The sequence below is a fragment of the Oenanthe melanoleuca genome, linkage group LGE22, assembly GCF_029582105.1.
Source record: "Oenanthe melanoleuca isolate GR-GAL-2019-014 linkage group LGE22, OMel1.0, whole genome shotgun sequence".
Classification (NCBI taxonomy): domain Eukaryota; kingdom Metazoa; phylum Chordata; class Aves; order Passeriformes; family Muscicapidae; genus Oenanthe; species Oenanthe melanoleuca.
Window position 1 is genome coordinate 2,354,389 of NC_079363.1, and position 27,929 is coordinate 2,382,317.

The window sequence follows — 27,929 nt, forward strand, 5'->3', positions numbered from 1 at the left end:
GTCACCCTTTATTTGGGTTGGGGGGGAAAGCAAATGAGCCCGAGGGGCTCCGGGGCGGGCCGGTCGCATCCCGGGGCAGCCGCGATGGGGTGCTCGGTACCGAGGGAGGGGCGGCGGTACCGGCTCGGTGCCGGGCGGCACCGGGGATCACGGGAAGGGGGGGCTCGGTGGGGGGGGTGCCCGGGGCGCGGATTGGCGGCGGCGGGGGCGCAGGGCGGGGCCGGCCCGGTGGAGCCATGACGTCACCGCCGCCGCCGGTCCCGCCCCGGTCCCGGTCCCAGCCCCGGCCATGCCGCCCCGGCCCCGGCCCTGGCCCCGCCACAGCCCCCGGTGAGTCCGGCCGCTCCTGGGCGAGGGGCAGGCGGGGGGACCGGGGGGTCGGGAGGTGGTGGTGGGGGGGCACCGGATGGTGCCGTGGGAGGGTTGAGCCCGGGGGAACGGCGGGGGCGGCCCGGTCGGTGGCGTTCCGCATGTCCCCGGTGCCCCCCCGTGCGTGCCCGTTGTGTCCTCGGCTCTCCCCGCTGTCCCCGGTGCATCCTGGGGTGTCACCGCTGTCCCCGGAGCATCCCGCCTGTCTCTGAGGTGTCCCCGCTGCATCCTGCCTGTCCCTGGGGTGTCCCCAGTGTCCCCACTGCACCCCGGCTGTCCCTGGGGTGTCCCTCAGTGTCCCCACTGCACCCCGGCTGTCCCTGGGGTGTCCCCAGTGCATTCCGGCTGTCCCTGGGGTGTCCCCAGTGTCCCCAGTGCATCCTGACTCTCCCTGGGGTGTTCCTGGTGTCCCCGCTGCATCCTGACTGTTCCTGGCATGTTCTGACTGCATCCTGACTGTCCCTGCGGTGTCCTCAGTGTCCCCACTGCATCCTGGGTGTCCCTGGGGTGTCCCTCACTGCCTTTCCTCCCACCCGCCGGTCCCCAGTGTCCCCAGTACACCCCAGCTGTCCCCTGTGTGTGTCTCTGCTGTCCCCACCACATCCTGACTGATCCCAGTGTCCCCACCGCATCCCTGGCTGTCCCTGCGTGTCCCTGGCAAGTCCCAGCTGTCCTCGATGTGTCCCTGCACCCCGAGGCTGTTTCTCTAGCACATCCCACTTGTCCCCGGTGTATCCCGGCTGTCCCCAGGGTGTCCTTGCTGTCCCTGCTGCATCCTGGCTGTCCCTGGACTGTCCCCAGTGTGTCCTGGCTGCCCCCAGAACAGCTCAGCAGGGCTGGGGACACTCGGGGCTGTCACCCCCTGTCCCTGGATTGTCCCCAGTGTGTCCTGGCTGCCCCCAGAACAGCTCAGCAGGGCTGGGGACACTCGGGACTGTCACCCCCTGTCCCTGGGCTCGGCATGGGGACCCTGGTGTGGGGCAGGCCAGGGCCAGCCCGTCACAGCCACGCTGGCACGTCCTGGGCTGCGGTTTGGGCACGTGCCGTGTCCCCACGCCGTGTCCCCACAGCAGCGGGGACCGAGTGACTGGGGGGTGCTGGGGAGGGGACACGGGCTCCGGGTGGTCCTGGCTGTGTCGGAGCCGTGTCCCCCTCCCCACAGGGACCCTCTCGCTGCCCCCGCGGGGCCCCACGCTGGGGGAGGGGATGGCCTCGCTGTCCATCTGTCGGGGCCCCCCCGGCTGTCCCCGCCGGGGGCTTGGGGGGGCCGCGGGCTGCTCTTCCCCTCCAGACAGAGCCTCACTTCCCCCCGTGACGCAGCCGGAGCCGCCGGCCCCGGGGCCGCTTCCTGCGCGGGGGGCAGGCGAGGGGCCCACGGGCACCTCAGGGACAATGGGGACCACAGGGACCCGCGTGGGTTCGCCCCACGGGCTGCAGAGGACGGGGACAGCATGTACGAGGTCTTCCCGTGCGCCCTAGACCTTCCCCTTGTCCCTCCATCACCCCCAGACCCTCTTCTTATCCCCCGCATCACCCCCAGACCCTTCTCTCGTCCCCTCCGCTCTCCCTCGTTCTGCCGAGCCCCCCTCTCCCCGCCGTGGGGTCCGGGTGAACCGGGGACGCGTGGCCCCGTGTGAACCCCAAAACCCCGAACCTCACCCTCGAGGGGCGGGGGGCGGGGGTCACGGCCGGGGGTCACGGCTGGGCTGCGGGTCTGCAGCCCCGGGGGGCTCCCCGAGGGGTCCCCGCGCTCCGGGCAGTCCCTGCGGAGGGTGCGGGATGCCCTGCGGGGATCCCGGTGTGCTCTGCCCTGTCCCTCGGCGCTGCCCGGTGCCGCGGGGCGGGGGGATCCCCGGTGCTTCCTGTCCCGGGGTGATTCCCGGGGTGATTCCCGGTGCGCCGGTGCCGCCGCTGCCGGTTCCCCGTGGCTGCCGCTGGCGGAGCCGCGCACCGGGGGAGGCGGTGGCTCCATCCCGGCTCCGCCCCGGCCGCGGAGGGAAGGCGGAGCCGCCGCCGCCGCCTCCCAACAATAGCGCGGCCGGGCCGGGCCGGGATGGAAGCGCCGCCGCCGCCGGGACCGGCCCCAGGGCCGCTCTGAGCCGACACCGGCGGCGCCACCGGGAGCCCCGGGCGTGAGTACGGGCCGGGGCCGGGGCCGGGGCCGGGGCTCAGCGCAGGGACGCAGTGGCACCGGCGGCGGGGGGGAGCCCGGGGTGGAGCGGGGGGTGTGCGGCACTGGGGGGGCCCGTCTGAACGCTGAGGGTCGCGTGCGCCAGGGCCGCGCATCCCGGTGTCCCGGGGCCGGGGTCAGCCCCGGCGGTGCTGCACAGCCCGGTACCCGGAGGCGCTGCACAGCCCGGTGCCCCGGGGCCAGTACCGATTCCGGTGCCAGTGGTCCTGCGCATCCTCGTGACCCTGTGCTGGTGACGGTCCCGGTCCTTGGAGCACACCGGTGCCCCGGGGCTGATGCCGGTTCCAGTCCCAGTGGTGCTGCACATCCCGGTGCCCCGGGGCTGCTCCTGGTCCCGGTCCCGGGCGTGCTGTGCATCCCGGGGCCGATCAGCTTCCCCTGTACCGGCGGGAAGGAGGTGGGCAGCAGGCGGGGTCCCTGCGGCTCTTGGGGGGGTCAGGACTCGGCCCTCGGGGTCTTTGGGGGCTCCATCCCCCTCCTCAGCGCAGCTCTCCCTGGCAGGTGACAGCGCACAGGGACGGGGCTGGGGACATCCGAAGCCAGGTAAGAGAGGGCCGGGCTGTGCAGGGCCTGGGGGTGCCTCAGGCCAGCAGGGACCCCGTGGTGATGCGTGTCCCCCGCAGCAGAGATGTCGGAGAGCGTGGCCGAGGCGCCGGGGGCCGGGAGCCCGGCAGCGCTGGGCGAGACGGGCACCAGCCACGAGCTGCTGCAGCGCCTGCGGGAGCTGGAGGTATGTGGGAATGGGACACGGGAGCAGCTGTGGCTGGTGCCACCGTGCAGCCAGTGCCCAGAGCCAGCCGTGCCATGGAGCCCACAGGCTGGACACTGGTGCTGGGTTGCACTCCCAGCTTTCCGTGGCCCTTGTGTGCCACTGCTCCTGTGGCAGCCCCTTCCTGCCATGTGTGGCCCTGAGTCCCACCAGGACACAGAGGGTCTGCTTGGTGCCTCGGGGATGTCCACTGTGTCCCCTGAGCTGTCCCTGCTCTGTTCCAGGCAGAGAACTCAGCCCTGGCCCAGGCCAATGAGAACCAGAGGGAGACGTATGAACGCTGCCTGGACGAGGTACTGGAGAGCAGCCACACACAAAGCACACATGTGCACACGTGTGTGCAGGGCCATGAGACTGGGGGTGCCCTGTGCCCCACCTCAGATCTCCCCTCTCCTCCCCAGGTTGCCAACCACGTGGTGCAGGCACTGCTCAACCAGAAGGTGGGTATCAGGAGGGTGTCAGGGGGCTGGGACAATGCTGAGGGGCTCTGTGGGTCCTACCTGACCCCCCACACCCCTGCCAGGACCTGCGTGAGGAGTGCATCAAGCTGAAGAAACGTGTCTTCGAGCTGGAGAGGCAGAACCAGGTGCTGAGCGACCTGTTCCAGCAGAAGCTGCAGCTCTCCACTGGGTCCCTCCCCCAGGTGTGCATTGGGGCTGGGGGCTGGCATGGGGCAGGGTCCCCCCAGAGCTTAACCCAGCATCTTTCCTCTCCAGCTGCCGCTGCACCCGGTGCCAGTACCCCCAGATGTCCCTGTCACCCCCCAGCCAGGCTCTGCTGAGCAACAGCCCCCCCCGCTGCTCCCTGGCCTCTGTCTGTCCCTGCCCGAGGTGGGTACTGGTGCTCCCAACCCCTTCCTGTCCCAGTGTCCCCTCTCTGGGCTGTGTCACCCCCTTCCCCATTGTCTTTTCCCAGTGTGTGGTGTCACCAGGCCTGTGGCACGTGGTTTCCCAGGCCCACGGTGTCCTTTCCTCTTCCCCTCCCTGGATCTGTGGTGTCCTCATCCATGTGCCTATGACTTCCTACTTTCAACAGGGTCCCTGTCCCTGTGGTCTCTGTGGTGTCACCTCTCCAGGTCCATGGTGTCCACCTCCCTGAGCCCCTCCATCTGTGATGTCTCTGGCTCCAAAAGCCTCAGATGTCCCCGTCCCAATCGGGTCCCCATCCCAAAGCCTGTTGTGTCCTCTGTGTTTCCAGAGTGTCCCCCTTTGGTACCAGGGGCTCAGTGCCAGCTGCTCACAGGGTGACTGTGCCCTGTCCCCACAGGTGCTGCCACCAGTGCCATCGGGCAGCCCTGGCCTCAGCCCTGGCGCCCCACCCCTGGATGCCCTGTCCCCCTTCTTCAAAAAGAAAGCCCAAATCCTGGAGGTGCTGCGCAAGCTGGAGGAGACAGACCCGCTGCTGGGGCCGCCCCCGGCCTCCCCCGGCTCCCCCGAGCCCTGCGCCGCCCTGGCTTGGCCCCCCTGCCCACTGCGGGGGCCGGGGGCTGCGGGGGGCTGGCGGGGCACCGAGGGCAGCCCCTGCTCCTCGCCAGAGGAGGGGGGGCCGCCGCGGGGGGCTCTGCTCAGCGCCTTGGCCGAGCGGCTGCTGCGAGGTGAGGGGGGGGGCTGCTGCCGGCGCAATGGCGAAGCCCCCGGGGGACCCCCCCGGCAGCGGCGCGGGGAGCACCCCGCCTTCCTGGGACTCTACACGCCGGGCGAGGAGAGCCCCGAGGGGGGCTTCACCCCGCTGTCACCTGGGGGGGTCCCCAACCCCCTGCCCTCCCCCAGCAAGGTGCTCAAACTGCCGCCCTCCCCCGGGGGGCTGCGCCTCAGCCCCCAGCTCGCCCACCCCTCCAAGATCCCGTGCCGCCCCGAGGCCTCGCCGGCGCTCAGCCGCCGCCCATCCCCCGATGCGCCCCCAGATCCCGGCTCCACCGACCCCCCCGCCTTCCCCCACCCCCGCACCTTCGAGGCGGTCGAGCAGCCCCCGGCGCCACCGGGACCCGCGGCCGGCGGGGAGCGAGCGGCCGCGTCCCCCCCCAGCTCTCGCCGTGCCGCGGGGGGCTCGGCCCCCTGCCGCCGGCCTGGCAAGAAGCCCCCCGAGCCGGGCTACCTGCCCTTCAAGGAGCGCCTGGCCGCCCTGGGCAAGCTGCGGGGGGCTGAGGGCCGCGAGCCGCCGGGCCCGGGGCGGCCCGAGCGGGGCCATGGGGCCGAGCTGCGCCCTCCGCCCCGGGCGAACTTGGGGGGCAGCCTGAAGCACCCCGAGCCAGCGCACGGCGCCGAGCCCCTGGCCCGCTGCTACTCCTCCGGCTCCATGGGCGACCCCGGCAAGGCGGGGGGCAAGGGGCGCCCCGGCACCGGCCGCGCCCCCTCGCGGAATCCCCCCACGCCCCCTGCCAAAACCTCCCGCAGCCCTCACGGCAGCCCCACCAAGCTGCCCACCAAGGCGGGCAAAGCCGGGGCACCGCGGGGCGAGGAGCCCGCGGGCGCCAAGGCGGGCGGGGGTCCCCACAAAACCCCCGCAGAGCCCGAGCCCGCGGGGCCGGCGGCGAGCGCCGCGGGGCACTCGGCCATCGAGGAGAAGGTGATGAAAGGCATCGAGGAGAACGTGCTGCGGCTGCAGGGGCAGGAGCGGGCGCCGGGCGCCGAGGCCAAGGGCAAGGCGGCCGGGCTGGCGAGCTGGTTCGGGCTGCGGCGCAGCAAATTGCCGGCGCTGAGCCGGCGCGGGGACGGCGGGCGCGGGCGAGAGTGGGCTGGGACCCCCGCGCCCCTTCGCCGAGAGGTCAAGTTGGCCGCCCGAAAGCTGGAGGCCGAGAGCCTCAACATCTCGAAGCTGATGGAGAAGGCGGAGGATCTGCGGAAGGCGCTGCGGGAGGAGCACGCGTTCCTGCAGGGGCTGGCGCTGGAGAAGGGGCGTCCCCGCGGGCCCCCGCGAGGCCCCGGCCCCCTGCCCGTCATGTACCAGGAGGTGACGGCCGAGACCTTCATGCAGCAGCTGCTGGACAGGTCAGCTCCCACCTGGGTCCCCTCGGGGTGGGTGTGAGGGTGGGGTGTCCCCCTGATCGCCGCCTCCCCCCAGGGTGGACGGGAAGGACGTCCCCTACGAGACCCGCCTGGAGCACAAGCGGGAGCTTTGTGACCTCCGGAGGGTCCCCCCCGACGCCAAAGAACCGCGGCTCTGCCGCCCACCCCGCAACGGCATCGTGGGACACCTGCGGGAGCCCTCGGACAAGGTGAGGACCCCCCGCAGCCCCCAGACCCCCGCTGCAGAGGGACCCCGCAGCCGTTCAGCCTTTCATCCCCGCAGGTGCCCGACGTGGGGCTCCGGGATGAGCTGCCGTCCGACGAGAGCTTGTCCGAGTCGGGGACGACGCAGCATTTCGCTGGTGAGGGGCTGATGGGGAGGTTAGGGCGGAGAGGGGGCACCAGAGGGGACTGACCCTTCCCCTTGTGCCGCAGCCTGCGGGTCTCTGACGCGGACACTGGACAGCGGGATCGGGACCTTCCCTCCCCCCGACTACGGGGGGGTCCCCGCCAAGAGCACCCCCAAACCGCGGGGCCGCCCCGAGCCGCTGCCCGGGGCCGTGCCGGCCGCTGTCACCAAAGTGCCGCGCAAGGCCCGCACGCTGGAGCGGGAGGTGCCCAGCGCCGAGGAGCTGCTGGCGCCTGGAAAACACCGCAGCGCTCCGAGCTGCCGCCTCCCGGCGCCCCCCAGCTCGCACGGCCACCGCGCTGCCCCCCAAGGTGGGTGTCCCCCCTCCGTGTCACCCTCTTTAAAGTGCAACGGGGCCCCAGGGTGGGGAGATGGGGGCGTGGGCGCCCTGCAGGTCAGCGCTGCCCCTCGCTGTTCGCACAGACACCGGGGATGACGCCAGGAAGCCGCGGCGTGTCCAGCAGAGCAAGAACTGGACCTTCCCCAACGCCAAAGCCTGCGGTGCTGCTGACCCCTTCGTGTGCCCCCCCGGGGGGCTGGAGGGGCTGCATCGGCCTGTGCAGGTAAGGGCAGGTTATGGGACCCCCCAAATCCTGGACTACCACAAAACCTTGGTGTGGGGTTGCCAAAACTCCAGAGTAAGGACACAAAGGACCCCAAAACCCCGGCTGAGGGACCCCAGACCCTCCTGCCCATGCTGTGGGGATGGAGAAGCCATGGGGAGAGAACTCACCAGAGTTCTGTCATCATTTGCCACATCCTCATGTGCGCTGGGGGGGATTCAAGGTGACCCTCTAATGTTTTGGTGGATTGGGGGGGCACAGAGGCTCCCTGCCACAGGGGGAGTGACAGATCTGGCTGTCATCAGCACAGGCAACCCCCCCTGCCCACGCTGTCCCTCCCCAGGCCCCCGTGTGCAGCCCAGCAGGGCATCGGGGGGCATCCCCAGAGGCCCCCCCACCTCTGCCCCCTGCCCTGAGCACGAGCAGCAGCCGGACCCCCAGCGCCTCGGACGTGGGGGACGAGGGCAGCACGGAGGCTCGTTCCCGGGACGGGGGGCACGGCCCCGCCGGGCTGGAGCACTCCGAGTCCCTCAGCGACTCGCTCTACGACAGCCTCTCCTCCTGCGGCAGCCAGGGCTGAGCCGCCCCGGCGCCGCTCCCACGTCTTCCACCCCGTCCCCGCTGCTCCCCGCTCCTGCTCTGAGGGTGCTGCCTGGATTGGGAGTGTCCCGCGTGCTGTCGCTCCCTCTCCCGGCTCTCTCCGATGGTGCTATGGCCCTGTACAGCCCCCCTGCCGATGGGTTTTTAACTCAATAAAGCCGCCCCCCCAGCCTGGGTTATTTATATACGTGCTGGTGCAGCCGCTGTGTCCCCGCGCCCCAGGGAGGGTGAGAAGGACAGACGGACAAAGGGGATGGAAAAAGGGGAACGAGAGTCTGGAGTCTGAGCGATTTATTGAATCATCCCGGTGTACAAAGAGCGGAGATGGCGGGGCTGGGAGCGCTGGGAATGCCATGTCCCCACGGCCCCCTCCCAGCACACTTTCGTTTCTTGGCACTGGTGCTGGAGGGGAGGCTCCACCAATGAATTTGGCTGAGGGGAGGGGTCCCACCAACAATCCCCCGGGGGCTGGTTTTGGTTTTAGGGCCTCCCGGGGAAGGGCAACACCCCAGGTGGGGCTGGGGACAAACCTCCAAGGAAAGAGGACACGTGGGTGACCACTCCAGGGGGGAAACCAGGGGGAGCCAAACTCCAGCAGGATCCACAAATTGGCTGGTTTTTAATCGAGAAAAAAAAAAAAAAAAGCTGAACGAGAGAAAAACCCACGAGGTGCGAAAGCTTCTGGCTGCTTCCTCGGCAGCAAAGCGCAGCCCCTTTAATGACAGAGAGGGACGGGAGGGGACATGGGGACACAGGGGTGGCTCCGCCTCGGCCCAGAGCCGCTTCACTTCTTCTCCTTCTTCTTGTTCTGCAAGAGCAAAGTGGCCACGGTCACCATGGGCTCTGTCCCGCTGTCCTCCCACGCCACGAGGCAGCTCTGTCCCCCTGCCCTGCCCTGCCCAGGGACCCTCACCCACCTCGGACATGCCCAGGATCATCAGGAGCTCCCGGAAGATGTTGACAAAGTCGAGGAAGAGATCAACGCAGTGCCTGAGGGAGGGAGGGAGGGATGGATGCTCAGAGGGGGCCACCCTTCCCCTGTGTCACCCTCCCCCGTGTCCCCAGCACTCACCAGATGTAATCCTTGTCCCCGCTCTCCGCCTTCTCAATGATGAGCTGCGTGTCGAAGAGCACGAAGCCACACATGATCATCAGCGCCACGTACAGGTTGGCCTGCGGGGGGGGGAAGGAGGAGCATGAGGTGGGGACAGTCCCCTGCTGGTGTCACCTGTCTGTCTGTCCATCCTCAGCAGGTGGGAGGGTGGGTGGAAGGAGACTGACCGTGAAGAGCCAGGTGGATCTCACAAAGGCGTTAATCAGGGAGGAGAGAAGAATCAGGGTGAGGCCGGAGAGCAGGAAACCTGCAGGGTGAGGGCAGGGAGTCAGGGCCAGGTCTGGGGAGTCCCTGACCCCCCCCCAGAGTCCTCCCCAAAGCCCCTCTCACCTCCTAGGTAGAGGTAGCTGCGGCGCCGGGCGTACAGGGCGCTCAGGGAGAAGCAGGCGAAGATGGTGGCAGTGCCCAGGAAGGCAGTGGGGATGATGCTGGGGGCAAAGAGGGTTTTGGGCTCAGCTGGGGGGCACTGGGGGGGGGAACAGGATCTGCAAGGCAGCTGGAGGAGGGGTACAGGGTCTGTGGGGGTGTCTCCTACCTGGGGTTGATGGAGATGCACATTTGCAGGAGGGGTCCCAGATTGATGCCTGCAAGGATAGAACTGGGTGTCACCAGAGCTATTCTGGGGGGGCTTCATCTGGACCCTCTGCAGGATTTGGGGTCCTGTGGGATGTGGGGTAGCCCCAGTGCCCACCTACCTGTGAGGAAGGCGAAGCCAACCAGCATCCCCAGCCGCTTCTGCTCGGTCTCACGGCTGTGTGGGGTGGCCGTGAGCCAAACCATCAGCCCCAGTGCGCCCAGGCCAGTCAGGAGCCCAAACTGGGAGAGGGAGAGGCAGATGGAAGGTTGGGCATTGTCTCACCTGGGTGGTGCAGGGCTGGGGGTGCCACCTGTGGCCCCTTCCTCACCTGGAAAAGGTGGGTCACCACGTTGACGTAGGCGCCCGCAGCTGCCACGAACATGCAGAGGGCAAAGCTGCCATAGACCCTCTTCAGGTGCTCCTGGGTGGAGGCCGAGCTGTGGGTGAGGAGGGGGTGGTGAGGGGGGCAGGGAGGGCTGGCACAGCCCCCCGAACCCCCTGCCCTGCCTGTGTGTCACTCACATGTGGGAGAACTTGAAGAGGGCATCAAAGTTGATGCTGCGGTCGAAGACGTTCATGGTGCCGGGCTGGGATGGGCCCGAGGCCGCTCCACAGGGCTGCAAGCTGCGAGGGGAAGTGGGATCAGGATGGATCTGGAGCCCACCCAAAGCTCCCAAACTTCCCCCAGGAGCTGAGTGAGTGCGAGCCCAGGAGCTGCCGGTGCTCCAGAGCCTTCTTTGTCCAGCTGGTGCAAGCACTGCTGGCTGTTGCAAGGCCAGGGGGTCCCTGGGGTGTTGCAGGGCTGTTGCAAGGCCAGGGGAGCCCTCAGGGATCCTGCAGCAGGGCTGTTGTGAGGCCGGGGGAGCCCCTGAAGAGCTCCCGGTGCCCTGGGAGCGCTGCTGGCAGCTGGAAACGTCTTTGTGCCAGGTGACTATTAGTGCTCGTAATGACGTCCCCAGAGGTGGCTCTGGCAGCAGGAGGCTCCCAGCAGGGCCTCCTCCTTCTCCTTCTCCTCTTCCTCGCCCTCCTCCTCCTCGTCCAGCCGGCTCGGCCGGCTCTGTCCCCTCTGGCACCTGCTGGAGCCCGACCTGCCCAGCCAGTGGCACGAGCCAGCTGTCCCCAAGGGATGGAGGGGACGGAACAGCCCGACGGGGCACAGGATGGGGGCATCAAGGGGAGGGTGCAGGAGAGGGGCCCCATCCTGCCACACCAGCACAGCCTAGAGGGGCACAGGTCACAACCCAGGGACAGGGACACGGGCCGGTTCTGAACTGCTGCCGCCACCAGGCGCAGGGGAAGGCGCAGGTCAGCGGGCAAGGCAAGGCAGGAGGTGCGGCCGTGGGGACAGTCCCGGCCGGGGTGTGGCGGCGGGGGTGTGTGTGACAGACGGGGTGACAGGGGCGTGACAGCCCCCCGGGGGCGACACCGCTCCGGCCCCAGTGACAGCCGGCTCCATTCGGCAGAGCTCGCTGGGTGCCGGTGCCGGTGCCGGTCCCGGGCCGGCAGCAGAACCGGGGCCGGGCCTGGACCCCGGGCCGCGCTCCCCGCCCCCAGCGCCGCTTTCGCTTTCGCCGCTGCCGCCCCTGCTCAGCTCCAAGCGACCTTTACCCGCCGCTTCCCGCACCCCCCCCCGCCGCTCCTCCCCCCTCCGCCGCCCCGATCCCCCCCGATCCCCCCCGTTCCTCCCGTTAGAACCGAGCGCAGACCGCCGGGGCCGAGCCCGTGCGCACCCCCCCCCACCCCCGACACCACCGCCGGGCCTGGTGGGGGCGGGACCCTCCGGGCCGCACGGGGTGAGTTCGGGGGATGCTGTGGGGAGTGCCGGGGGTCCGCAGCCGCCCCGGGACCCCCGCGGCTCCCCCGGGGCCGCCCCGGGCCCGCCCCGCCCGCACCTGCGCCGCGTCCGCCGTCCGTGCCAGGCCGCGAGCTCTGCGCCACGCCCCCGCCGCTCATTGGCCGAACCCCCTCACAGTCCCGCCTTCCGCCTCATGCTATTGGCTTTCGTCAGCGCTCGGGGCGGGGCTTGTCTCCAGCCGCCGTCACGGCCGGGGCCGCGCCCGAGCGCCGCCGTTGGGCGAGCAGCGCCCGCCCCCGCGCGCGAGCGCCGCGCTGATTGGTCAGCGTTGTCTCGGCCCGGCCAATCAGAGCGCCCGGTTCCCCGCCGGCGGTCGGGCGCCCTCCGGTGGCTCCGCCGCTCTGGAGGGCGCCCCCTGGTGGCGCCGCCGCGGACGTGCAGCGCTGGGGCGGGACCGGGCGGGGCGGGCGGGGCGGGACCGGGAGGCGGCGGCAGCGCCGGACACGACGGGCTGAACCTCCCCCACCGCCCCCCGGTGCCTGGGCCGGGGATGGGGAACGTGGAGAGCGCGGACGGGGAGGCGCTGCCCCGGGGCCCGGGATCTCCGGCGGCCCCGGGGGGAGCCGGGCTGTTCGCCCCGGGCAAGATGCCGATGCCGGAGCCCTGCGAGCTGGAGGAGCGCTTCGCCCTGGTGTTGGTGAGAGGCCGACCCCCGCCGCGCTCCTCTGTTCCCGATGCTCGCCCTCCGTTCCCGATGTGCTTGCCTGTTCGCTCCGTCGGTGTTCCCGCTGAGCCCCCCGGTTCATCCCTACCCGGGACTCCTCCCGGTGCGCTCTCCGGAGCCGCCAGGGGCGGGCAGGGGTGCCGGTGCCCGCGGGGATGGGCAGCGGCCGCGGACCGCGGGGAACTCCCCACCCGGGACAGCCCCGGGGGTGACGCCACTCCCGGTGCCACCGCGGGGGCCCCCGAGGCTCGGGGACTTCGTGAGCCGGGAAAGTCCCGTCGGGGCAGCGAGCGGGGCTGGAGTTGGGTTTCTCCGTGGGTGCGGGGGACCGCAGGGCTGGGATTCCCCGCTAAGTGCGGGGGGTCCCGGTTTCCCGGTGGATGCCGTGGTTCCCGGTGGGCGCGGGTGCCCTGCGCGGTCCCCGCTCCGCTGTCACAGCCGGGGCGGTGGCCACCCCGCGGCACCGGGACGTGGCTCGGCAGTGCCCCCGGTACCACCGGGACCACCAACATCGCGGAGGCGTCCCACCGGCGCTTGGGTCGCCCACGAGCCGTCCCGGTGGCCCCTCCTCGGCGCCGGCTTTGTTTTGGTGGGGGGACACCGCGGGGACACCACGGCTGGGTGACACCGGTAGCCCCCGGCAACCGGCCGCGCCATCCCGGTGGGAGCGGAAGCCGCAGCCGGGCAGGAAATGCCGAGTGTGGTCCCACGGGGCTCTGGAAGCCGAAATCGGGGGCAACGGGGGGCACCGGTACCCCCGGCGTGGGCGCGTCCCGCCGCTGGCGAGCGGCTCCCGCCCGGGGCGGCGCTGCCCGTTCCGCATCCCACGCGGGGCGGATGCGGCCGCCGCTCTCCGCGGGGCCTGTGCCGGGGGGACACGTCCTGTCGGGCGACACCGGTGCCGGGGGGGGTCAGTTTGCAGCCTCCCACTCCCCCTAAAATGTCCCCGCGGCGGTGCCCGGTGCCGTCCCGGCTGCTGCCGGGGGTGGAAAATATTCCGTCATGTGATAGAGCTCGGCGGCCCCCGGAGGCGAGGATCCGCCCCGGAGCCCCCCAGCCCCGGGACGGGTCCAGCTCCGGTACCGCCGTTTCCCGGTGGGATTCAGCCCCGGGATAGCCATGGAGGCTCCCGGTGGGGCCGACGGCGGAGGAAGCGCCCGGCCGGGAGCGGCCGCGCTCCCACCACAAAGGCAGGAAACGAAGCGGCGGGAACGCCGGGACGGGCGGCTGCGCTTCAAAGCCCCCCGCGGGTGCCCCTCGACCCCACCCGGGGTCTCTGCGCGTCCTTTCCACCTCCATTCCCAGGAAGGCCCGGTATTTTACTGGTGGGCACGGGGGAATAACCAGAGCGCTCTGGGAAGGGGATGGTGCCCCTTTGTGGGGCAGTTCTGGCGGCTCCGTGCCGGTGCTCAGGCTCGTGGGAATCTGCGGGTCCCGCGGGATCGCTTGCCCAGGGGTGCTTGGCCTCGCCCAGGCTCTGTCCCGGTTTCCTGCGGCTCCGTGGGATCGGGGTAAGCAGGGGAGGGCTAACTTTAGCTGACATGGGGTGGGTGGAGCAGCCGTGGTGACGGCTCCTGAAAATGGGGCTACCCGGAGCTGCGTCACTGGGGTGGCATCTCCCACCAGGGTCACATCCCCCAGCACGATGGCATCACCCACCCGGGCTGGCTTCTCTCCCTGGCGTGGCACTGCCCACCAGAGCAGTCCCAGTCCCACGGCCCTCCGGCACCCCTGGTGCCCACTGTGGCACCCCTTTTGTCCTGTGCCACATCCCTCACTGAGGATCCTGGGGTCCCCCCCCGGCCCTTCCCAGTGACCCAGCACCAGAGCCTGGCCTTGTGCCCGGTGTCCCAGTGAGCAGCCACCTGTGCTGGGACTCGTGCCCAGTGTCCCAGTGAGTAGCCACCAGTGCTGAGCCTTGTGTCCGGTGTCCTGGGGAGCTGGCACTGGGACTGGCCTCATGTCCAGTGTCCTGGGGAGCTGGCACCGGGACTGGCCTCATGTCCAGTGTCCTGGGGAGCTGGCACCAGGACTGGCCTCATGTCCAGTGTCCTGGGGAGCTGGCACCAGGCCTGGCCTCATGTCCAGTGTCCTGGGGAGCTGGCACCGGGACTGGCCTCATGTCCAGTGTCCTGGGGAGCTGGCACCAGGCCTGGCCTCATGTCCAGTGTCCTGGGGAGCTGGCACCGGGACTGGCCTCATGTCCAGTGTCCTGGGGAGCTGGCACCGGCGCTGGCCTCATGTCCAGTGTCCTGGGGAGCTGGCACCGGGGCTGGCCTCATGTCCAGTGTTCTGGGGAGCTGGCACTGGGGCTGGCCTCATGTCCAGTGTTCTGGGGAGCTGGCACCGGGACTGGCCTCATGTCCAGTGTCCTGGGGAGCTGGCACTGGGGCTGGCCTCATGTCCAGTGTTCTGGGGAGCTGGCACCGGGACTGGCCTCATGTCCAGTGTCCTGGGGAGCTGGCACCGGGGCTGGCCTCATGTCCAGTGTCCTGGGGAGCTGGCACTGGGACTGGCCTCATGTCCAGTGTCCTGGGGAGCTGGCACCGGCGCTGGCCTCGTGCCATGGTCTGGAGCGGAGGCTGCGGTTCTGTGGCGGAAGCGGGTGCAGACAGGAAGGATGTGTCAGGGATGGGGAGATTTGGTGCTGCTTTGTGGCTGGCATGTGGCCCCAGTGGCACTGCTGTCCCTGTGCCACATCTGTGCCTGCTGGTGCACCCTGGAGCCAGGGACTCTGGCTGTGTCATGGGTGCTCTTAGGGGGGACCCAGGCTGTACCATGGGTCTGGGTGCCCCTTGGGGGGCACTGTCCTCATGTCCCCCAGGGTGACACCCCTCTATCCCCAGAGCTCCATGAACCTGCCCCCAGACAAAGCCCGGCTCCTGCGCCAGTACGACAACGAGAAGAAGTGGGACCTCATCTGTGACCAGGTGGGGCTGGGTGTCCATGGGGGCTCTGGGGAGGGGACTGTGCTGCTGTCCCAGTGTCACCAACACCCTTCTGTGCCCCCCAGGAGCGGTTCCAGGTGAAGAGCCCACCCCATGCCTACATCCAGAAGCTGCGCAGCTTCCTGGAGCCGGGTGTCACACGGAAGGTGAGGGGCTGGGGGTTCGGGGGAGCCTTTGGGGGTCTGGGGAGCCTGGGGGAGCACAGCTCAGCCTTGCTCTGCCCCCAGAAGTTCAGGAGGAGGGTGCAGGAGTCGACCAAGGTTCTGCGTGAGCTGGAGATCAGCCTGAGGACGAACCACATTGGGTGAGTGTGGGGTCCCGGGGAGGGGTTATGGGGTCCCCGGGAGGGGTTTTGGGGTCCCTGGAGGGGTTGTGGAGTCCAGGCTGGGGCTGCAGGGTTCCGGATGGGGTGTGGGGTCCCGGGAGGACTGCAGGGTCCCGTCACCAGCCCCGCACAGCTGCAGGGGAAGCCGGAGGCGCTGCAGGAACTGGGCCGGTTCCTGCCCCGGCCCGCGGGCAGCTCCCGGGGGCGGATGCCGGGGCGGATGGGCCGGCGATGACGCCCTGAACGAGGCAGCGTGGCCAGATCCTGGCCGGCTCCTCCCGACCGACCGGAGGGCTCGGTCCGCACCATCACCGAGCCGGTGACACCCGGGATGCCCCCGAGGGGCGTCGGGCGGGACGGGGCCGTCCCGGGGGTGTTGGGGACATCGGCGGCGGGTGCCCGCTGGCAAAGTCGTGCCCGGGATGGGTCATTCGTGCCCGGGGTGGCTCGTTCGTGCCCGGGGTGGCTCGTTCGTGCCCGGGGTGGCTCGTGCACGTGCCGGCTGTTCCCCGCCGCCGGCCCCGCTCGTCCCTGCCCACGGACCCAAAATAGCAGCAGCCGGAGACAGGAAACGGGCTGAAGCGAGGGGCTGGCGGCGGCAGGAAAGGGGCGGCTGCGGCCCCCGCGGCTCCCTGACGCACGGCTGTGGGCAGGCCCGGGGACCCCCAGTGCTCCTGGGTGAATCCCCCACCCCCTGCACCCCCACCTTGCTCCTCACAAGTGCACCCCACCACCGTCCCAAGGCTCGGGGCATCCCGAATCCCCTCCTTTCCCCGCGAGGGTCCCAGGGTGGAGGTTGGCAGCACCCATCTCTGTTTCCCTCCCTGCCCTGCGCTCCTCTGATAACCCCGCGCTGCCGCTGGCACCGGTGATAACAGAGGGGCCGCAACCACCACTGCAGCCCCGGGGTGCCCCCACCGTCCCCTCACCCTCCGTGTGCCAGGACAGGGGTCTCCGTGGTGGAAGGGGTTGTGCTGGGGGGATCCCCGACTCCTGCGGGCTCTGATGGGTACCTGTGCTGCAGGTGGGTGCGGGAGTTCCTCAATGATGAGAACAAAGGGCTGGACGTGCTGGTGAACTACCTGTCCTTCGCCCAGTGCGCCGTCATGTGAGTGGGGTCGGGGGTCCCTGGGGTGAGGGGGGACCCGGGGAGTCCTTGGGGAGTGTGGAGGGAGGTTCCTGGTGGCCGCGGCAGCTCCCTGCTGGTGACGCCTGATACTGCTCAGTCCTTATCATCGCTAAGGCAGGGTCCTGTCTGCACCGGGGTTCTGAGGGACGCGGGATTTTCAAACCCTTCCTGCCTGCTCTGGGGATTCGAGAGCCACCCTCGTGCCTCTCCCCACCCTGCAACTCCACCTGCCTCAGTGCTTGCATCTGTGCCGGAACCGTGTGCCCCTTGCCAGAGCTGTGTGCCCCTTGCCAGAGCCCTGTGCCCCTTGCCAGAGCCCTGTGCCCCTTGCCAGAGCTGTGTGCCCCCTGCCAGAGCCCTGTGCCTCCTGCCAGAGCTGTGTGCCCCTTGCCAAAGCAATGTGCCCCCTGCCAGAGCCATATGCCCCTTGCCAGAGCTGTGTGCCCTTTGCCAAAGCCCTGTGCCCCCTGCCAGAGTCCTGTGCCCCCTGCCAGAGCTGTGTGCCCCTTGCCAGAGCAATGTGCCCCCTTGCCAGAGCTGTGTGCCCCTTGCCAGAGCCCTGTGCCCCCTGCCAAAGCCCTGTGCCCCTTGCCAGAGCCCTGTGCCCCTTGCCAGAGCTGTGTGCCCCCTGCCAGAGCAATGTGCCCAATGCCAGAGCCCTGTGCCCCTTGCCAGAGCTGTGTGCCCCTTGCCAAAGCAATGTGCCCCTTGCCAGAGCCCTGTGCCCCCTGCCAGAGCCCTGTGCCCCTTGCCAAAGCCATGTGCCCCTTGCCAGAGCCCTGTGCCCCCTGCCAGAGCCCTGTGCCTCCTGCCAGAGCCCTGTGCCCCCTTGCAGAGCCCTGTGCCCCTTGCCAGAGCCCTGTGCCCCTTGCCAGAGCCCTGTGCCCATTTCCAGAGCCCTGTGCCCCTTGCCAGAGCTGTGTGCCCCCTGCCAGTGCCATGTGCCCCTTGCCACAGCAATGTGCCTCCTGCCAGAGCCCTGTGCCCCCTGCCAGAGCAATGTGCCCCCAGCCAAGCCCTGTGCCCCCTGCCAGAGCCCTGTGCCCCCTGCCAGAGCAATGTGCCCCCAGCCAAGCCCTGTGCCCCCTGCCAAAGCCCTGTGCCCCCTGCTGCGCGCGTGTCCCCGCACCAGGTTGGATTTTGAGGGCCTGGAAGGCGGCGAGGATGGCGCACTGGAGAAGCTGCGTGCCTGGAGCAGGTCCATCGAGGATCTGCAGCACCCCAGCTCCCTGCCCGCCCCCTTTGCCAGCAGCCTGGCCCGCTCTGCCCGCCAGACCGCCCTACGGTACGTGCCCGGGGGATGTCCCGCTGCGGGGGACGTCCTGCCATGGGGGTACGTCCTGCTCCAGGGCTCTGGCTGCTCACAGTGCTGCATCTTGCTGCCTGCTGTGCTGTGTGCCGTGCTGTGTGCCATGCTGTGTGCTGTGTGCCATGCTGTGTGCTGTGTGTTGTGGTATGTGCCGTGTGCCATGCTGTGGGCTCTGTGCTGTGTGCTGTGCTGTGTGCCGTGCTGTGTGCTGTGTGTTGTGGTGTGTGCCGTGTGCCATGGTGCGTGCTGTGTGCCATGCTGTGTGTTGTGTGCCATGGTGTGTGCTGTTTGTCTGGTGTGTGCCATGTGCCATGCTGTGTGCTGTGTGCCATGGTGTGTGCCATGCTGTGTGCTGTGTGCCACGGTGTGTGCCGTGCCAAGCACTGTCCTGCCCCGGCTTGTGCCATCGTGCCCGGTGCCACTCAGCGCTCTGTGCTGTGCCAGCACATCAGCTGCACGGCACAAACGCAGTGCCTGGAGCTCAGGCTGTGCCTCGCCCTGGCTGTGGCTGTGCCGTGGCTCGTGCCACGCGTGCTGCGTCCTGCCCTGCCCTGCGCGCCGTGCCCGCCCTGGCACCGTGTCACTCTGCCTGTCCTCTGCAGCTCCGCTCACCCTGCTCTGCTCTGCCCCGTGCCCCGGGGTAATGCACCCCGTCTCTGCTTCCAGGGCCGGGGTCCCCCTCTCTGGCTGTGCTCTCTCTCTCTCTCCTCCGTGCCCACCTCGCCGCTCGCCCTCGGTAAGTACCGGTGTCCGGGGCCAGCCCAGTGCTCCACGTCTGCAGACTCTGTCCCTGTTGCCCTCTGACCGCTTCTGCCTGTGCCCCTCTGGAATCCTGGCTGTCCCCACGCTGTCCCCACGCTGTCCCCACGCTGCCCCTCAGTTCCCAACCCCAGTGACAGTCCCGTTCACTGTGTGCTCTGTCCTGCAGCTATGGGACGCTGCCCAGCCGCAGGGCACTGAAAAACTCGCGCCTGGTGAGCCAGAAGGATGACGTCCACCTCTGCATCATGTGTCTTCGGGCCATCATGAACTACCAGGTACTGTCACCGCACGGTGGGGACACTGCTGTCACCACTGCCACCACAGCTGACACTGTTTATTCCCATCCCCACAGTACGGCTTCAACTTGGTCATGTCTCACCCACACGCTGTCAATGAGATTGCCCTGAGCCTCAATAACAAGAACCCGAGGTAAAGGGAGGGTCTGGCAGGGTGGGACAGGGGTCCTGGAGCTGCCTGGGGGTGACACTGCTGATGATGGTGATGCTGTGCCCAGGATGAAGGCGCTGGTGCTGGAGCTGCTGGCGGCTGTCTGCCTGGTGAGGGGAGGCCATGAGATCATCCTCGCGGCCTTTGACAACTTCAAGGAGGTATGAGGGGAGTGGGAACAGCAGGTCTGGGCTGGGATGGGGGGAGACAGGACCAGGTTGGGATGGGGATTGACCGGGGGAGACAGGAACAGCCTCAGATGGGGGGAATGGGGCACCAGAATTAGACTGGACTGGGAATGGAGGAACTGGGACCAATGTGGGATGAGGGAAAGCCCAAGAGAAGCTGGGATGGGGGCACCAGGATCCCCAAGAGAAGCTGAGATGGGGGCACCAGGGTCCCCAGGGCCAGGCTGGGATGGGGGCACCAGGATCCCCAGGGCCAGGGTGGGATGGGGAGTCTGGGGTGCAGAGATGGAGGGATCAGGGAAGAGGAGGAATGGGGGGTCTGGGAGCACCAGGACCAGACTGGGATTAGGGAAGTGGAGTCCAGGAGATGGGATGGGGAAGGGGGGTCAGTGGCTGGGGGGGCCATGCCAGGGTAACCCCGTTTCTGCCTGCTCAGGTGTGCAAGGAGAAGCACCGCTTCGAGCGGCTGATGGAATATTTCCGCAACGAGGACAGCAGCATCGACTTCATGGTGGGACACCCTGTCCTGGGCGAGGGGGAGGCTCTCTGGGGGGCAGGAGAACTCTTGGTGACACCAGCCCTGCCTGCAGGTGGCCTGCATGCAGTTCATCAACATCGTGGTGCACTCGGTGGAGGACATGAACTTCCGTGTCCATCTCCAGTATGAATTCACCAAACTGGGGCTGGAGGAGTTCCTGCAGGTATGGGGGGGTCGAGGGTCAGGGGAACTGCTCCGGGGGTCCCCCATCCTTGACGCCCCTTCGTGCCCACAGAAGTCGAGGCACACGGAGAGCGAGAAGCTGCAGGTGCAGATCCAGGCGTACCTGGACAATGTCTTCGACGTGGGGGGGCTGCTGGAGGATGCTGAGACCAAGAACGTGGCCCTGGAGAAGGTGGAGGAGCTGGAGGAGCACCTGTCCCATGTATGTGAGCACGGGGAGATGCAGGGATGTTCCTTGCTGGGTCCCAGGAGATCAGTGGTGACACCGGGGGGTCCCTGAGCTGCTGTCACAGCCGTGTCCCTCTCCCCAGCTAACAGAGAAGCTGCTGGACCTGGAGAACGAGAACATGATGCGGGTGGCAGAGCTGGAGAAGCAGCTGCTGCAGCGAGAGAAGGAGCTGGAGGTGGTCAAGGTGTGCTGGGGGGGGGGTGTAGGGGCTGCAGGGAGTGGGGAAGGGTCCCGACCCCCCCGGGCTGACGCTCGCTGTCCCCAGGAGACCTACGAGCACACGAGCCACCAGGTGCACACGCTGCGCAGGATGATCAAGGAGAAGGACGAGGCTTTCCGGCGGCACTACGGCTCCGAGCCGCCCGCGCTGCCCGGCGCCGAGCCCGCCCCGCCTCCGCCGGCAGAGCCCCCGGAGGAGCCCCTGCGGCTCCCGGTGCTGCCCCCGGTGGAGGCTGCGCCCCCCCCGCCCCCTCCGCCTCCCCCTCTGCCGCCTCCCGCGCCCCCGCTCCCAGGTGAGGAGGGGAAGCCCCTGGGGACACCCCAAACTGGGGCATCTCAGAGCTGGCTGACCCCCAAAACAGGGAGGTCCCTGGTGCTGGGACACCCCCGAGGCTCGGTGGTGCCCAGAATTGGGGTCTCACCCTCTGATGGCTTCACAGGGAAATGTCCCCCGGCCCCGCCGCTGCCCGGGGCTTCACCCTCCATCGCCCTCACGGTTGGGCTCTCAGGTACGTGGGGATGAGGGGGGACCACGGGACGGGGACAGGGGACACGGAGGGTGTGGGCACTGTAAGGAGAGGGACAGGGAGATGTGGGGACTGGGACAGTGCAGGGACAGTGGGGACAGGGACAAAAAGGATGTGGGGACCATGGGGACAGAGAGGACATAGGAACTGTGGGGACAGGGACAAGGGACAGGGAAGGGTTGCAGGCACCAGGCGTTGCAATCCTCAAGGAACACCCACCCAGGGGATGGGGTGGCCCAGGGCTTGATGACAGCAGGCTCAGGTGGCTCAGGGTGGGCTCAGGACATGTCCCTGTGCCCTGGGGGTGCTGAGCTGGCTCCCACCCCGCTGGCAGCCATCCGGATCAAGAAGCCCATCAAGACCAAATTCCGGCTGCCCGTGTTCAACTGGACGGCGCTGAAGCCCAGCCAGATCAGCGGCACGGTGTTCAGCGAGCTGGACGACGAGCGCGTGCTGGAGGTGAGCCCAGGACCCCTCCCCACCTGGGCACCCCCACCCCAACTTCTGACCCCCCTCATGCCCCCAGGACCTGGACCTGGAGCGTTTTGAGGAGCTGTTCAAGACCAAGGCGCAGGGCCCGGCGCTGGACCTGGTGTGTGCCAAGAGCAAGGCGGCGCAGAAAGTGGCCACCAAGGTGACGCTGCTGGAAGCCAACCGAGCCAAGAACTTGGCCATCACCCTGCGCAAGGCCGGGCGCAGCGCCGACGAGATCTGCCGGGCCATCCACACGTACGGCCCGGGCTGGAGGGACAGCAACGGGGCAGGGAGGGTCAGAAAGGGGGTAGGCAGGGTTTAAGGGGGATGGTAGGGGTGCAGGGGGGTTGGTTGGGGTGCAGGGCGGCCACACAAGGTGTAGACGGGCTAGTTGGGGTGCAGGGGGCTTGGACAGAGGACAGGTTGTCTGGCTGAGGTTCTAGTGGCTCAGAGTGCAGGGGCTCTGGATGGGGTTTCAGACAGGGTACAGTGGGAACAGCTGGGACACAGGGGAGCCAGCTGGGGTGCAGAGGGACCTGGCTGGGTTCAAGGGGACTGGCTGGGTTGTGCAGGGTTTAGCTGGGGGTGGTCTGGTTGGGGTTCAGGGCGGCCAGACAGGGTACAGCAGCACTGCTTGGGGTGCAGGGGGACTTGTTGGGGTCCAGAGGGTGCAGGCAGAGTGCAGCAGGCCTGGTTGGGATGCAGGAGGGACAGGCAGGTCAAGAAGGATGGCTGGGGTGCAGATGGTTTGGCTGGGGGGCAGGGTGGCTGCTTGGGGTTCAGGGGATCTAGGAAGAGAACAGGGGGTCTTGGCAGAGGTGCAGCAGGAGGTGTTTGGGGTTCAGGGGTGCCAGGCAGGGTGCAGAGAGACTCTATGGAATGCAGAGGGGCTTTTTGGGTTGCAGGGGGTCTGGCCAGGGGGAGGGGGATGGACAGGAGAGCCAGGCAAGATGCAGAAGGGCTTGTTGGAGTGCAGAGGACTGGGGGCTCAGGAGGTGCAGGCAGGCTGCAGGGGCTCTGGATGCGATTCAGGGAGCCAGGCTGGGATCCCAGCACGGCTGGGAAGGAGCCGCTCCCGACACTGCGGTGCGGGGCAGGTTTGACCTGGCGACGCTGCCGGTGGATTTTGTGGAGTGCCTGATGCGGTTCCTGCCCACGGAGGCGGAGGCGAAGGCGCTGCGCCAGTACGAGCGCGAGCGGAAGCCGCTGGAGGAGCTGGCGGACGAGGACAGGTTCATGCTGCAGTTCAGCAAGGTGGAGAGGCTGCCACAGCGCATGGCCATCATGGCCTTCCTCGGCAACTTCGCCGAGAACATCCAGATGCTGACGCCGGTACGGAGCTGGGGAGGGGGATAAAGACCTGCCAGGGGGGTCTCTGCACCCTGAACCCCAGCTGAGCCCCCTGTCCTGCCCCCCTGCAGCAACTCAACGCCATCATCGCAGCCTCGGCCTCTGTCAAGTCATCCCAGAAGCTGAAGCACATGTTGGAGGTGGGGATTGAGGACAGGCTGGGTGGGGGTCCTTCACTCCAGCCTCACTGTAGCTGGGTGAGGGGGATCCTGTGGGGTCTCACTCCCTCCTGACCCTTCAATCCTGCTGCTTTGGCCCCTGCAGATCATCCTGGCGCTGGGCAACTACATGAACAGCAGCAAACGCGGTGCAGTCTACGGCTTCAAACTGCAGAGCCTGGACCTGGTGGGCAGCCCCTCCCCGGCTCCCTGGGACCCCGAGGTTCCCATCCCACAGCCCTGACCCCCTCCCCAAATCCTCCTGCAGCTCCTGGACACCAAGTCAACCGACAGGAAGATGACTCTGCTGCACTTCATCGCGCTGACGGTGCGGGAGAAGTACCCAGAGCTGGCGACCTTCTGGCAGGAGCTGCATTTTGTGGAGAAAGCTGCAGCAGGTGCCCCTCAACCTGTGCCCACAGCCCCACCTCCCTGTCCCGGCCCCACGCAGCCACTGACCCGTCCCGTGTCCCTGCAGTGTCCCTGGAGAACGTGCTGCTGGACGTGAAGGAGCTGGGCCGGGGGATGGAGCTGCTGCGGCGGGAGTGCGGGCAGCACGAGAGCGCGGTGCTGCGCGGCTTCCTGGGCGGCAGCGAGGGGCAGCTGGAGCGGCTGCAGCGCGACGCGCGCACGGCCGAGGTGAGGGCGGCTCGTGCCCGGCCTGGCACCGACCACGGGCACGCCTGCCCGGCCACGGCTCGCTCTGCGTGCTCCTGGTGCACAGCTGCTCGTCCACAGCTTGTCTTGCATGGTCCTTGTGCACAGCTGGTCAGCCACACCTTGCTCTGTATGTTCTTCATGCACATCTGATCATCCACACCTTGCTCTGCGTGCTCCTGGTGCACAGCTGCTCATCCACACCTTGCTCTGTACACTCCTCATGCATATCTGTTCATCCACACCTTGCTCTGTATGTTCCTCATGCACATCTGATCATCCACACCTTGCTCTGCGTGCTCCTGGTGCACAGCTGCTCATCCACAGCTTGTCTTGCATGGTCCTTGTGCACAGCTGGTCAGCCACACCTTGCTCTGCATGTTCCTCATACATACCTGGTCTTCCACACCTTGTCTTACCTGGTATTTGTGCACAGCTGATCATTCACACCTTGCCCTCCACATTTCTTATGCACATTTGGTCATCCACACCTTGTTCTGCACATTCCTCTTGCACAGCTGATCATCCACACCTTGCTCTGTACAATCCTTGTGCAGAGCTGATCATCCACACCTTGCTCTGTATACTCCTCATGCGCACCTGGTCACCCACCTTACTCTGCACATTCCTCTTGGACTTCTGCTTTCCCTTGCATGCCCCATGTCATTCCTTGTCATCCACACTGTGCTCTATGCAGTCTTTGTGCAGACTTGCACATCCACACCTTGCTCTGCACACTCCTTGTGCACTCCTGCCTTCCTTTGCATTCTCTGTGTGCATTCCTTGTCACACACACCTTGCTCTGCACACTCCTTGTGCACTCCTGCCTTGCTTTGCCCGCACATGATGCCCACCATGCCTTGCACTCCCCCTGTGCTGGACACTGCCCGTGCCTGACCCCTGCTCCTGTGCCAGGATGCCTACAACACCGTGGTGCGGTATTTCGGCGAGAGCCCCAAGACGACCCCCCCGTCCGTCTTCTTCCCGGTCTTTGTCCGATTCATCCACTCTTACAAGGTGAGGTGGGGCTGGGAGGGGAGACATGGCAGGTGAGTCACTCCACGGTGGGGGAAACCTGAATCCCCCCACCTGTGTGGCAGGATGCGGAGCAGGAGAACGAGACACGGAAGAAGCAGGAGGAGGTGATGCGGGAGAAGCTGCTGGCACAGGAGGCTAAGAAGCAGGAGAAGGTTAGTGGAGGCAGGCACAGGGTGGGCTGGGGACAGGGGGCACGGACAGAACCCGTGTCCCCAACCTGGACCCTCCCTCACAGCGGAACAAGTGGCAGCAGCAGGAGCTCATCGCCGAGCTGCGGCGGCGCCAGGCCAAGGACCACCGGCCCATGTACGAGGGCAAGGATGGCACCATCGAGGACATCATCACTGGTACGGCCCCCTCGCTCCCTGGCCCCTGCCCTGGCCCTGCCAGCCACGGGGGCTGACGTGTCCCTGTCCCCCCGTGCCCTGCCCGTCCCCCCGCAGCGCTGAAGAGCGTCCCCTTCACTGCCCGCACGGCCAAGCGGGGCTCCCGCTTCTTCTGCGACCCGTCCCACCACGACGAGTCCAGCTGTTAAGATCCCAGGTACCACCTGCATGCCTGGATCCCCTTGGATCCCACCTGGATCCCGCTGGGTTCCCCCTGACCCCGCATGCCCCCTTCTGCACGTCCCCTCCCTGCATGTTGTCACCCCAGGGTGTTCGGTGTGCCCCGGTCCTTTGGATCGGGGCAGGGTCTTAATGCAAGGCTGGATCTCAGCACAGGATCCCAGCACAGGATCCCAGTGCAAGGCTGGATCTCAGCACAGGATCCCAGTGCAAGGCTGGATCTCAGCACAGGATCCCAACACAGGATCCCAGTGCAAGGCTGGATCTCAGCACAGGATCCCAGCACAGGATCCCAGTGCAAGGCTGGATCCCAGTTCAAGGCTGGATCTCAGCACAGGATCCCAGTGCAAGGCTGGATCTCAGCACAGGATCCCAGCACAGGATCCCAGTGCAAGGCTGGATCCCAGCACAGGATCCCAGTGCAAGGCTGGATCTCAGCACAGGATCCCAGCACAGGATCCCAGTGCAAGGCTGGATCCCAGCACAGGATCCCAGTGCAAGGCTGGATCCCAGTAAAGGATCTCAGCACAGGATTCCCAGCACAGAGCTGGATCCCAGCACAGGATCCCAACAGAGAGCTGGATTCCAGCACAGGATCCCAGTGCAAGGCTCGATCCCAGCACAGGATCACAGCACAGTATCCCAACAGAGAGCTGGATGCCAGCACAAGATCCCAGTGCAAGGCTGGGTGCCAGCACAAGATCCCTGCACAAGATCCTAGTGCATAGCTGGATTCTGGCACAGGATCCTACTGCAAGGCTGAGTCTCAGCACTGGGTCCCAGTTCAAGGCTGGATCCCAGCACAGGATCCCAACATAAGGCTGGATCTGGGTGCAAGGCCAGGTCCTGGCACTGGATCCCAGTGAAATGCTGCTACCCAGCACGGAGTCCTGGCACAGATCCTGCTGCAATACTGGATCCCAGAGTGCATCACTGGATCCCAGGGCAGGATCCCAGTGCACTATTGGGTCTCAAGATGGGATCCCAGCACAGTATTGGATCCCAGGCTGGTATCCCAGTGCACTACTGGGTCCCAGTACAAGGTCCCAGGACAGTACTGGGTTCTGGGGAGGATCCCAGCGCAAAACTGGATGCCAGAATATGGTCCCAGTGCCCTACTGGAGTCCAGAGTGAGGATCTCAGTGCCTGGAGGACTCACCCTGTGCTGCCTGCACTCTGGGGGGGTCACCTGGGCACCCCCTGAGGCCAGGCCAGGTGTCCCTGTGTTTGTCCCTGACTGTCCCTTCCATCCCACAGCCCGAAGGTGGATCCGCCTGTAGCCGAGCAAGGCTGAGGAGCCCGACCGGGGGGCAGGGGAGGCCTGGGGCTGCCTCAGTTTCCTCTCCTCTCCCCCCTCTGCCCCCCAGGTGCCCAGAGAGGCTCTGTCCTGCCCTGACACCATGTGGGAACAGGGCCAAAATGTCCTCGTGCCACCATGCTCACGGGTAACATCCCTGTGCCCGGGGAGACCCTGCACCCAGAGCACCCCCTGCCCACTCAAGGCAGAGGCCAAATCCATCTGTGGTGGGGCCCCAGCATCAGGAGCTGATCTGTGGGGTGCCCCCTCCCCATCGGGGTCCCCTTATCCCCGGGGGGCTCACTGCCCCAGAGCCCCCACCCCCACTACAGGGACCACGGGGCCCCCCCCGCCCCGCGCTCGACACTTTGACCACTGATGTGAACACTAAGTGCCAAAAAAAAAAAGGGACCAAAGCCAGGCTGGGGGGGCACTGGGAGAGGGGCAGGATGGTGCCCCCCAACCCAGGACCCCCCTGCCCATCCCCCTGCAGTGACTTTTTGTACATGTGAAATATATGGAGTCTTTTACATGGCCAGTGCTTGATTTGGGGGAGCGTGGTGGGGGCACAGAGACAGCCCACGAGTCTGGGGGGGACAGGGAGGGGACACAGAGATGTGCAGGGACCAGACATTTGGCAGGGCTTTGCTGTTAAAGCTGTGGGATTAAGGAGAGGGGGGACCTGCTATGGGGAGGAACTGGGAGCCCCCTGCATTCTCCAGTGTGGGGTGGTCCCACTTTACCCCACTTTTGGTGGCTGTGGGGGACTGGGAATAGATTTGAGGCTGGGAGGGGCTGCAGGAGGAGCAGGATGAGGTCCCAAAGGGAGTGGAGGGGAATGGGATGGGGCCAGGAGGGCAGAAAGGGCTTGTGGGGGTAGAATGTGGCCATGGGGGGGATGAGGGGCTGGGAGGGGCAGGATGCGACCCCAGACCCCCAGCAGTGGCACAAGGGCCTGGCCTCCCTCACTGAGCCCCACCAGCCCAGGGATTAGCCCTGAAACACGGAATAAAAGTTTCCCCTAATCCTCTTGGGGGGATTACCAGCACTGCCGCGCCCAGGGTGGGATCCAGCCCGACCTCAGCCCCCCCAGTGCTGCCACTGACCTGGGACCTTGTAATCCACCCACACGAGCCCCCTGCTCCGTCCTGGGGGACCCTCGGAGATGCTGTGGGCAAAGATGCTGCTGTCCAGCCGTGTCCATCCATATCCAGCCATGTCCATCCATCCATCATCCGTCTGTCTGTCTGTCTGCCAGGCTGAGGCAGGTCCCACCTGCCCTCAGTGATATCCAGCCACGAGTCCCCAGTGCTCAGGGCAGGATCCCAGTGCACATCTTGCTCCGTTCCTGAGGGTCACTGGAGATGCTGCAGGCAAGGACTCTGCTGCCCGGCCGTGTCCATCCATGTGGATCCGTGTCCGTCCATCCGTCCGTCCATCTGTCCACCCCTTGGGCTCTCCCTGCCCAA

At 67.5% G+C, this 27,929-nt stretch overlaps 3 protein-coding genes across 12 annotated transcripts; 2 read left to right on the forward strand and 1 right to left on the reverse strand.

The window, feature by feature from the left end:
• Window positions 1-255: 255 nt before the first annotated feature.
• NCKAP5L (NCK associated protein 5 like) lies at window positions 256-8,093 on the forward strand. 6 transcript variants are annotated; one of them, XM_056515067.1, is made up of 13 exons: window positions 256-330; window positions 3,062-3,103; window positions 3,184-3,290; window positions 3,554-3,622; window positions 3,731-3,769; window positions 3,853-3,972; window positions 4,046-4,159; window positions 4,596-6,316; window positions 6,390-6,543; window positions 6,618-6,696; window positions 6,770-7,054; window positions 7,167-7,306; window positions 7,650-8,093. In XM_056515067.1, exons 3-13 carry the CDS (start codon window positions 3,189-3,191, stop codon window positions 7,884-7,886), a joined length of 3,060 nt encoding a protein of 1,019 aa, XP_056371042.1. In that variant the 5' UTR covers window positions 256-330; window positions 3,062-3,103; window positions 3,184-3,188; the 3' UTR covers window positions 7,887-8,093. The 6 variants fall into 6 exon arrangements, with proteins under 6 accessions (XP_056371042.1, XP_056371039.1, XP_056371041.1 ...); XM_056515064.1 differs by having other exon boundaries at window positions 3,187-3,290; XM_056515066.1 differs by lacking the exon at window positions 256-330 and adding an exon at window positions 2,351-2,505 and having other exon boundaries at window positions 3,187-3,290.
• An 89-nt stretch (window positions 8,094-8,182) lies between these two features.
• Window positions 8,183-11,575, reverse strand: TMBIM6 (transmembrane BAX inhibitor motif containing 6). Its single transcript, XM_056515084.1, has 10 exons — window positions 11,490-11,575; window positions 10,120-10,221; window positions 9,926-10,034; window positions 9,716-9,836; window positions 9,556-9,604; window positions 9,351-9,448; window positions 9,188-9,267; window positions 8,979-9,079; window positions 8,824-8,896; window positions 8,183-8,714 (listed from the first exon to the last, which is right to left on the reverse strand). The coding sequence occupies exons 2-10, from the start codon at window positions 10,173-10,175 to the stop codon at window positions 8,691-8,693; spliced, it is 711 nt and encodes a 236-aa protein (XP_056371059.1). The 5' UTR covers window positions 10,176-10,221; window positions 11,490-11,575; the 3' UTR covers window positions 8,183-8,690.
• Window positions 11,576-11,585: 10 nt separating this feature from the next.
• Window positions 11,586-26,992, forward strand: FMNL3 (formin like 3). Of its 5 annotated transcripts, XM_056515061.1 has the most exons (27): window positions 11,586-12,089; window positions 14,963-15,046; window positions 15,130-15,210; window positions 15,292-15,368; window positions 16,414-16,497; window positions 17,651-17,803; window positions 18,756-18,864; window positions 18,942-19,018; window positions 19,104-19,197; window positions 19,661-19,735; window positions 19,815-19,925; window positions 19,998-20,147; window positions 20,257-20,358; window positions 20,440-20,686; window positions 20,834-20,902; window positions 21,255-21,379; window positions 21,447-21,649; window positions 22,492-22,726; window positions 22,816-22,884; window positions 23,009-23,089; window positions 23,171-23,300; window positions 23,381-23,541; window positions 24,475-24,576; window positions 24,660-24,749; window positions 24,833-24,944; window positions 25,041-25,140; window positions 26,421-26,992. In XM_056515061.1, exons 1-26 carry the CDS (start codon window positions 11,586-11,588, stop codon window positions 25,130-25,132), a joined length of 3,417 nt encoding a protein of 1,138 aa, XP_056371036.1. In that variant the 3' UTR covers window positions 25,133-25,140; window positions 26,421-26,992. The 5 variants fall into 5 exon arrangements, with proteins under 5 accessions (XP_056371036.1, XP_056371034.1, XP_056371035.1 ...); XM_056515059.1 differs by having other exon boundaries at window positions 15,130-15,368; XM_056515060.1 differs by having other exon boundaries at window positions 15,130-15,368; window positions 20,001-20,147.
• Window positions 26,993-27,929: the final 937 nt, after the last annotated feature.

What these genes read in the sequence shown, in the direction of transcription:
- NCKAP5L (XM_056515067.1), top strand. Translation starts at nt 3,189, where the DNA reads ATGTCGGAGAGCGTGGCCGAGGCGCCGGGGGCCGGGAGCCCGGCAGCG. An exon ending in TGCGGGAGCCCTCGGACAAG is followed by an intron (nt 6,544 to 6,617) that starts GTGAGGACCCCC and finishes TCATCCCCGCAG; the next exon opens with GTGCCCGACGTGGGGCTCCG. An exon ending in GGCTGCATCGGCCTGTGCAG is followed by an intron (nt 7,307 to 7,649) that starts GTAAGGGCAGGT and finishes GTCCCTCCCCAG; the next exon opens with GCCCCCGTGTGCAGCCCAGC.
- TMBIM6 (XM_056515084.1), bottom strand. Translation starts at nt 10,175, where the DNA reads ATGAACGTCTTCGACCGCAGCATCAACTTTGATGCCCTCTTCAAGTTC. An exon ending in TGGCTTCGCCTTCCTCACAG is followed by an intron (nt 9,605 to 9,715) that starts GTAGGTGGGCAC and finishes CTATCCTTGCAG; the next exon opens with GCATCAATCTGGGACCCCTC. An exon ending in TGCATCTCCATCAACCCCAG is followed by an intron (nt 9,449 to 9,555) that starts GTAGGAGACACC and finishes CTTTGCCCCCAG; the next exon opens with CATCATCCCCACTGCCTTCC.
- FMNL3 (XM_056515059.1), top strand. Translation starts at nt 11,586, where the DNA reads ATGCTATTGGCTTTCGTCAGCGCTCGGGGCGGGGCTTGTCTCCAGCCG. An exon ending in TCCCGCGCCCCCGCTCCCAG is followed by an intron (nt 20,687 to 20,833) that starts GTGAGGAGGGGA and finishes ATGGCTTCACAG; the next exon opens with GGAAATGTCCCCCGGCCCCG. An exon ending in AACTGCAGAGCCTGGACCTG is followed by an intron (nt 23,090 to 23,170) that starts GTGGGCAGCCCC and finishes ATCCTCCTGCAG; the next exon opens with CTCCTGGACACCAAGTCAAC.